Source organism: Helobdella robusta, assembly GCF_000326865.2.
Source record: "Helobdella robusta unplaced genomic scaffold HELROscaffold_14, whole genome shotgun sequence".
Lineage (NCBI taxonomy): Eukaryota > Metazoa > Annelida > Clitellata > Rhynchobdellida > Glossiphoniidae > Helobdella > Helobdella robusta.
In genome coordinates, this window is record NW_008703782.1 from 1,623,566 (window position 1) to 1,633,386 (window position 9,821).

General features: G+C 34.5%; 1 protein-coding gene across 1 annotated transcript; it reads left to right on the plus strand.

Annotated features, from left to right (window-relative positions):
- Positions 1-3,610: 3,610 nt before the first annotated feature.
- HELRODRAFT_74446 (hypothetical protein) lies at positions 3,611-8,071 on the plus strand (the record flags this gene model as incomplete). Its single annotated transcript, XM_009014687.1, has 8 exons — positions 3,611-3,932; positions 4,786-4,972; positions 5,077-5,268; positions 6,032-6,190; positions 6,535-6,693; positions 7,025-7,133; positions 7,322-7,431; positions 7,942-8,071. The coding sequence occupies 8 exons, from the start codon at positions 3,611-3,613 to the stop codon at positions 8,069-8,071; spliced, it is 1,368 nt and encodes a 455-aa protein (XP_009012935.1).
- Between the last annotated feature and the right edge of the window lie 1,750 nt (positions 8,072-9,821).

A 9,821-nucleotide genomic window follows, 5' to 3' on the forward strand; every position in this document is an offset into this window, starting at 1 on the left:
ACCGTACATAAACACACAGACAAATACTTACATAGACACGCACACACACACACACACACACACACAGTTTTTATTATATACTTCTATACAAATAAACATACGCAGCCATATCTCGATGATCATGATATGATAACTTAAGTCTGCAAAAACAAAACCACTATCATACATTATTAATGTGTGAACACTGAAATAAAGACACACACACACACACACAAACAAACACTCCCCCCCCCACACACACATATACACACACGCATACACTCACACACACCTCTTTCTCTCTCTCTCTCTCTCTCTCTCTCTCTCTCTCTCTCTCTCTCTCTCTCTCTCTCTTACAGTTCTCGCAATAGCAAGTTGTTTAAAATTTATTCTTATGATCCAACGGCTCTTTCATAAAAGTTATATCTGGATGGACTGATGATGAGTGAACGAGTGGATGAATAAATGAATGAGTGAGTAAATGTTGGAATGATGATTGACTGAATCAAACTGTAAATTAATGAGTGAATGACAAATGGATTGAAGAAACAAATGAATGAGTGAACAAGTGGATGAAAACCTGATGAAAAATAATCACTTGAATGATTGATTGATTGAATAAATAAATAAATATATAAACGAACAAAGGAAGGAATCAATGGATGAATGAACAAACACACAGTCGAATGAATGACTGAAAGTATAATAAAAAAGAAGGCAGACGATATCTGCGTTAGAACAGAGGGAACCGCGAAAAAGATTTATTACGAACTTGCCAGGGATTTCATGGAACCATCATATATTCATTCACGTACATACATACACGTACACTTACACTTACACTTACACTTACACACACACACACACACGCACACACACATACAAGTACACTTACACACAAGCACAAACACACACACAAACACACACACAAACACACACACAAGCACACACACAAACACACACACAAACACACACACAAACACACACACAAACACACACACAAACGGTGGGAAACCCAACATCAAAATTTGGATCAATATAAACATCATAAAAATAAAATAAAATATTAATAATATGAAATATCATTGCGTACTTAAACAGACTTTATTTATACGTACACATACAAGCGTACACACACACACACACACACACACACACACACACACACTCATCATCATTTTTTATCCAGGAAAATTTGCAAATTCACAGTTCACACATACACGCATGCACACACACGCATAGGCGCATAATTCACAACCCATATTTTGTAAAATTCATTATCACCCATAGTAAATATTTGCACGCATATACCCAAATACGAAGACAAATGCACACACACATACACACACACGCGCAAACTAACACACACACAAACACACAATCACAAATATTTACACATACATAAAAAGACATAAGACATAAAAAAAAAAATAAATATGAGCGAAGTACGCGAAACTGAAATATAATCAAGTCTAATTCGGAATCCTAAATGGTTTCCAAGTACATCGGCAGACGTGTGTGCGTGCATGTCGTGTGTGTGTATCTGTGTGCGTGCGTGTGTGTTGTGTGTGTGGTGATTAATATATTTGTAAAATTATTTCAAACAAAATAATATTTGATACCATGACACATTATTTTTTCGGCATCCAGTGGAGATTATTTTTTTAATATCGACCATACGTGATGAAACTTTTGTTAGGCGGTTATCAACTAAGCAGCTTAACTCTGAATGGGTAGGAGCATCGTAATTAAACTTTGAGGTAGTTTATAAATCGAACTATTACAATATTCTAGCAGGCAAGGACCTATCAGTACACGTGCCATACTAACGTTTCAAACTTGTCTAAATCAGCTAACTAAAACCCTGACACTACCCAACCCGCAGTTGATACTAAATAATTAAATATCATTATAAACTTAAAATAATTTTTTATTTTATGAAAAAATTTAACTAACTATACTTTTAATTTATCCAAAATAGCTTATAAATGAAGGTTCGCTAATGAAGGTTCGCTAGCTTTTTCCGGGTAGTTAGTTCCCTTTGGCTTTTAGTCTATATAACTTTCGAGGATGAGTCATGCTTAAAGTTGGGAGCACAGCATGTTGATGTTGGTCACTCCCTGAACGGCATACCATTCAGAACTTTTAAATTTTCTATTAACACAGACGCACTTAATGTTTCGTATCGCCGCACACACTCACACACACTCACACACACACACTCACACACACACGCACACACACACTACAAACACAAACAGGCAAAAGCGCACACCAACACAAACTCTCACACACATACAAATACAGAAACACGTAGACACACGGGTCGATTTTTTGGAATGTGGCGCTGATATAGTAAATTAAGCTAGTGGTTTGTTATTAGATTCATACAGTACTAAATCTTCGGAGCCTGTATAATTTGGTAATGGAATTCCCGACGTTTTTGTTGTATACCCGACGTTTTTGTTGTATAGTATCTTGAATCGATATCTTATTACACTAAACACTCACTAATTCGACCAGAAATTGACGTGATATAATTTTAGCCCCACTAGTACCAATTTAGTTAATTTCTTTGCCCCAGTCAAATTTCAAATTTTTAATTATTTTGGCTTTTTCTCGCCAAAGTTTTCTAGATTTGCTCGTGTGTCTAGTCTAGTATGCGGCCAAGGCTGGGTGCGGTATTCATGAAAGGTGTGTCAATCCCGATTCCATTCAATAATTTTAAATTTATTAATACTACATAAGTAAACGCACTTAAGTTACGCGCGTATAATCGTTTCACTTTTCGAATCCCCTCTTACACGCGCACACACACAAACTACACACACACACACACTCAAACTACACACACACACACAAACTACACACACACAAATACGCGCACGCGCGCGCACACACTCACACGCAGACAGGTTGTGTTTGTATTTACTCACTGATCACTGATTCGGAATCATTGAGAATGCTTTCTTAAGTGTGAGAATATGAATCTGATTATAATAAAAAAAGTTATAATGCCAGTACAAAGCTGTTGTAAAGGGCAAAATGATTTGAAAAAACGTGAAGAAGTAGTATTTGTACTAAAAAATGTCTGAGAACTGTTGTTATTTGTATTATTTTATACATGACGGGCCCGTATTTTTGCCCCCTTCTGGGCCTGCCAAAAGGCACAAATTCATCAAAGAAACCAAACAAAAAAGATAAAGAAAAACAAAAGCAGCAACGCCATTTTTCGCCATTCAATCCAAAAATGACTTTGAAACAGTTAAGTACTGTAAAATTGAAATGGAAAACGTCTTTATATGGCCAGGTTTTTTAAATTCAAATTTAAAATTGTTGAGCGCTTGATAATTTAATCAATTAAACACCTTTATTCACCTTTATGAATTTAAAGTGAGAAACGAAAACATGCAACCAATTTTGAATGAAAGTAAATAAAGTGACGAAATTGCTTAATTAAAAATTAAAATTATGATCTAAATATATTTTAATTGTTTTCTAATTCATTTTTAGAATTTCAAAATTAACGTCATGTCGAAACGTTAGTTAGTTACAGTTACAACGGTTACAAAACAAAATCACTGAGCTAGAAATTGCTAACAGAAAAGTGAACAACGACGAAAACCTCATCATGAAAAAGACTAACTCTCCTAATTATCCTAACAACTTGAACAACAAATATCACCTAAATAACGCCTTAAACATCAATAAACTGAATGATAATTTCAACAGCAAGACTGATAACTTCAACAGCTGCAATAGTTTCAACAACAAGAAAAGGATCCTACACTCCCACCTCAAAAACTCTCTCGACGACAATGAAGATGGAGACAGTGATGGTTACAAATTGGAGAAAGATTTCAAATCAGGGAAAAGTTTTATAGAAGGCATACTGGGCTGCTTGAAGCCGATGTTAAACCTTTTTAGTAGAAACAAGAATAACATTAACGATGGTTAATTTTATTTATATTTCATAGATATTTATTTATTATTGAGTGAAATTAGTACAATTATATAATCTATAATTAGGTGTTAGTGATGAATGTGCTGTAAATTTTCTATAAATATTATTAGTTTACTCTTTAAAATTAAATTTTTAAATAATTTTTTTCACAAACCTTACTCAATTTTTCACTTCGACACCTAAAATAATAAAGCCATGGTGAACATCTAGATTCTATAACATTAAATTCACTTTTGAACATTAGGTTGGGGTAGTTTTAGAGTGTATTCTTAGCTAAAACTTGCAGAGATTAGCAACAATTATAAACTTACAAACAATTTCACACTCTTGAATACCTCTATTTATTTATTTATTAAGCATGTATTTAGGGCTGGGTTTAGAAGTTATTTATGTATATAACACCTATGCAATGGTATAATGGTTATGATGCTTGGCACTATTCACGCAATGACTGGATTCAAATGCTATGAAATCTCAGCAATGTGTGTTGTTGCTGATGCATTATTTCATACAGTATATTGCTACAACTATTACTATTGCTGCTGCTGCTAGTACTACTGATAATAATAATAATAATAATATAATTAATAATGTTAATAATATAATTAATAATATGGTGTTATAATATAATATGATATAGTATTACTATTACTATTGCTGCTGCTGCTAGTACTACTGATAATAATAATAATAACAATAATAATATAATTAATAATGTTAATAATATAATTAATAATATAGTGTTATAATATAATATTATAATATAATTAACAATATAGTGTCATAATAAAAAAATAATACTGCGATTTATTTGTTATAACACTAACCAATCGAACCGCCAGACAGCAGCTGGGAGATAGAGTTCGAGAGTATATCAGACCTGGAATGGCTGGGCAGCGGAACCCACGGCGCAGTTTTCCTCGGCAGGTGGCGAGGCGAGCTGGTGGCCGTCAAGAAAGTTAGGAGCATCTCCGAGGCTGAAGTTAGGCATTTAAGGAAACTGAACCATCCTAATATCATCACTTTAAAGTTAGTGCACACCACACACATACGCTCATCCACAAACACACACACACACATCACACCACACCATACCACACATTACACACACACACACCACACTACACACACAGAGGCATATGTACACAGCCACCATGTTTCTGTATTGTCATGGAATACTGCCCATACGGCCAACTGTACGAAGTTCTACGATTTGCAAAAACACTTCCGCCGCACCTACTGTTTGATTGGTCAAGACAGATAACCAATGGCATGGCTTATTTACACTCTCATCGAATCATTCATCGAGATTTAAAATCACCCAAGTTTGTGGTGATTTCATATTTTTGGCGGTTTTTGGATGAAAATTTTAGAAAAATTTAAATAACGAATTTTTGGATGAGTCGGATGAGTATGTTTGTTCACACACACAAACACACACACACACACCACACACACACACACACACACACACACATTGTGTGGTGTTTGTTTAGTGGGCTCAACGTCAGGTGTGTTTCGCCGATCTATAAAGTTTAACTTCGTATATTTTTTGCCTTCAATTTTTCACTTGTTTGCATTCACTTTTTTAATCGTTTGCACAGTTTTTTTAACTTTTTTCCAATTACGCATAGTTCGATTTTCGGATTCTTCATTCATTTTTTCGTTTGTTCATTCATTTATTTGTTTATACGTTCATTTATTTATTTAATCAATCAATCCATCATTTTTTCGTTTTTTTCATTCACTCATTCATCTATCAATGTAACATTGAAACAAATTAACAATCGAAACAATCTTCCAAATTTCGCCTTTGTATTGGACAAAAAAAAACATTTTAGATTAAAAGTAAAAATAAAAAAGTGGCGATGATTTTATTATTTCGTTTTTAATATTATTATTATTATTATAATTATTATTATTAGAATGAGCATGGATGACTATAAACATTTTGTATATTTATGATAATTAATTTTATATTTTGAGGTTTGATGATAATAAAAAGAGTTCCCATTATAATAATAATAATAATGATTATTATATATTATTATAATTATTATTATAATTATTATTACTCCACAAAACCAGCATTCTCATCTCGCACAATGATGTAGCCAAGATTTCTGACTTCGACACGTGTCGCGAGTGGAAGGAGAGGAGTGCCAAGATGTCCTTCGTTGGAACCGTCGTCTGGATGGCGCCGGAAGTCATCAGGAATGAACCCTGCTCCGATAAGATCGACGTCTGGTTAGTCACTAGTTAGGGATTAGTGGAATGAGTGAATGAATGATTTTATAAAAGAAAAGGGAGGAAAAAAAAGAAGAAGATGAAGAAGAAGAAGAAAAAGGGATTAGAGTGAATGAATGATTGATAAATTGATGAAGAGATTTGGATAAACGATTGAATGAATGAATAAATGAATGAATAAATGATTGAATGATAAACGGATGAATGAAGGGATTTAGAGAATTATCAAGTGTATGGTTACTAGTGTTAACTTTATTATTATCATGACCATAATTATTATTCTCATTTGTTATAATTTATATTATATTATTACCATTATTATTGTTCCGCTGACCCGATTCCAGGTCATTCGGTGTGGTCCTTTGGGAATTGATGACGTTGGAGATCCCGTACAGGCACGTGGATTCATCTGCCATTATGTGGGGAGTTGCCAGTCACACAATGCTCCTTCCCATTCCCGAAACATTCCCACAAGGATTTAAGTTGCTAATGAAGGAATGCTGGTTGGTTGGTTGGCTGGCTGAATTGGTTTGTTGATTGGTTGGCCGGTTGGTTGGTTGATTGATTGATAGGTTGGTTGGTTAATTAGTTGGTCGGTTAATTGGTTGGTTGGTTGATTGATTGATAAGATGGTTAAAAAAATGGATGAATGGTTGACTAGATTTACCTTGATGAACAACTGAACCATGTTTTCAGCCTTCAGATTCATCATCACTGATATTTTTCTTCTCATTTATAATGATAAAAAAATATGGTTACAATTGTTATTATAAATATTATACATTATTTAAATTACTCGTAGAAAGTAAATGTCAGTGAATGATTGATTGACAGGAACGCCAAACCACGAAACCGACCATCATTTCGTCAAATACAGATGCACCTGGAGATAGCAGCCAACGATTGGCTGAGCATTGAGGAGGAGGAGTTTTATAATTTGCAGGTCTTCATCTGATTGGCCGATGTGATTAAACCATTATGATTGGTCAATAAATAAGTCGATATGATTGGCCAATAGACTATTATTATATATTATTTTGATCGTTGGTTTCAATTATAGCAATAATTTTCATCCTATAATTATTTCATTGCTTTAAAAATTATTTTTATGAATAATTTTCTTTACCGTAGCAACAATGGGCCGCTGAAATCAGCGAAAAACTGGCCACTATGCAGAAAGAAGGTTTGAATTGTCCGAAAATTGAGGAGGACCTTGTTAGGAAGAGGAAGGAGGAACTGAGGTTAGATCGATGTTGAGTTAATGACATTTATGTTAATTTTTTTTTAAATCAGTTTGATTCTAAATTGTATACATTTTGGTAGAATGTTTTCCAATTAGTTTAACGTTTAGTCAGTATGGGTTGTGAATTATGTGCTTGTGCATGTGTGCATGCGCGTGTGTGTGTGAATAGTCAGTAATATCTTTTAACGTTTCCTTGTTTCGTAATGACGTTAATTGGGCGATTACACACACACACACACACACACACACACACACACACACACACAAACACACACACACACACACATGCACACATACAGGCACACATACATGCGAGCGCGAAAAAATATTAAATATATATATCATTAGACATAAATTTACACGCAGACATATATACTATGTCATACAAACTCATGCACACGCGCTCACAGACAAATACGTATACGCACGTAGACAAACACACACAACTACATATACGCACGTACACACACACATAGATGCATATACACACGTACACACACACACACAGACACGCACAGGACATACGGTTGTTGTATGAGCAGAAATTGGAGCGTACAAACAAACTGTACACTGAATTGACGAGTATGATGCAGAAGCTGGATGAAAGGGAGGAACGAGTCGTCAGGTTGGTTGGTTGATTGGTTGGTTGGTTGGTTGGTTGGTTGATTGGTTGGTTGGTTGGTTGGTTGATTGGTTGGTTGATTGATTGGTTGGTTGGCTGGTTAGTTGATTGGTTGGTTGGTTGATTGGTTGGTTGGTTGGCTGGTTGGTTGATAAATTTAGAGATTGATAATAATTGATTAATGAATAATAATAATTAATTGGTGATTAATACGTTTGTAAATTGAAAACTAGATTGATTAAACAAACAAATAAATGAAGGAATGAATGAATGATTGAATTAATAAACATAATAAATGAAACGAAATGAGCAAATAAATGACTTAATGACACATGAAACGCAACAACACAGAATGGAACAGCTGATGAAAGTGAACAAATTCAAACGCCACCTATCCCACCTACCCACAATCTATCAGGATGGGGTACTGGCTAACGACTGTATCAAGAACAATTTAGCGTCCCAAAAAGAGGCCTCAACAAGGTGTGCGTGTGTGTGTGTGAATGTGCGTGCGTGTGAGTGTGTGTGTACAAGTGTGTGTGTGTGTGTGTGTGTGTGTGTGTGGTGTGAGTGTGTATGTGTGTGTGTGTGTGTGTGTGGTGTGAGTGTGTATGTGTGAGTGTGTGTGAGTGTGTGCGAGTGAGTATGAACCAACCAACCAAAAGAAGTGAATGTGGGTGTGTGTGTATATATATATTTATGTGTGTGTATATTTGTGTGTGTATGTGTGTGTGTGTTTGTGTGGTGTGTAAAAATGCCCTTTTTTCAATCTCCAGTCCGGACACTCCGACATCTTTCTCATCCCTGTTCCCTAATTTTGATCGCGAGAAACTGAAGACCTACCTGCTCTCGACTGGAGATAGGATCAAATCAAATACAGCTGGCCTCCTAAAATCACAAATCATGGGTAAAAAAACGGAAGGTGGTTCGATTCCGAAAAAGGATTCGTCCGACATTTTGCCGCCTGCTCTTGACGGGCGGAACAAGGTTTCCCACACCTTACCATCTGCCAGAACCAGAGGTAGAATAATTCAGAAGGACCATTTTAACAAGGTTTGTGATGAATTTTTTCTTTTTTTTTCTTTTTATTATTTTTTTTAAATCAATCAAACAAAATAAAAACTGAAAAGTTTGTTAATTTATCTTGTTTTTTTAATTTTAAATTCATTAGAATTTATTAAATGGATTTTTCCGTCAAAAAAGTTGAAAGAATCAGATAGAAGGAGTGAGCTGATCATGAAACCGGATATTCTCGGGGGAATTCCGCTGGAAAACCCCAGATCAAAAGATCATAAACACAGTAAGATCATTAAAGAAAAATATTACTTCCATTTTATAGCGCTAAATTTTAATGTCATCTTTTCTACAGGAAGATCAAAATATAAGAATAAAGTCCCGAAAAATTACGACACCAGTATCAACAACAATAACAACAATATCAATAATGATAATAATAAACATAATAATAATAATATTATTAAGAAAGATGAAGGCACACTGGCTATGAGTTACAGTGCAAAGAAACAGATGCAGCTGAATAAGCGCTTGTCAATCAACATACCACAACAAATTAATAACAAGATTAATAACAACAATAACAATAATAACAATAAAAATAATAACATTAACAAAAACACCAATAATAACAATAACATTAGCAATAATAACAATAATAATAGTAGTGATAATAGCGTATTTACGATAACTTCATTTGGGACAAATTGTAATGCATCTGGATTCTACGACGCTGATGACGATGACGATGT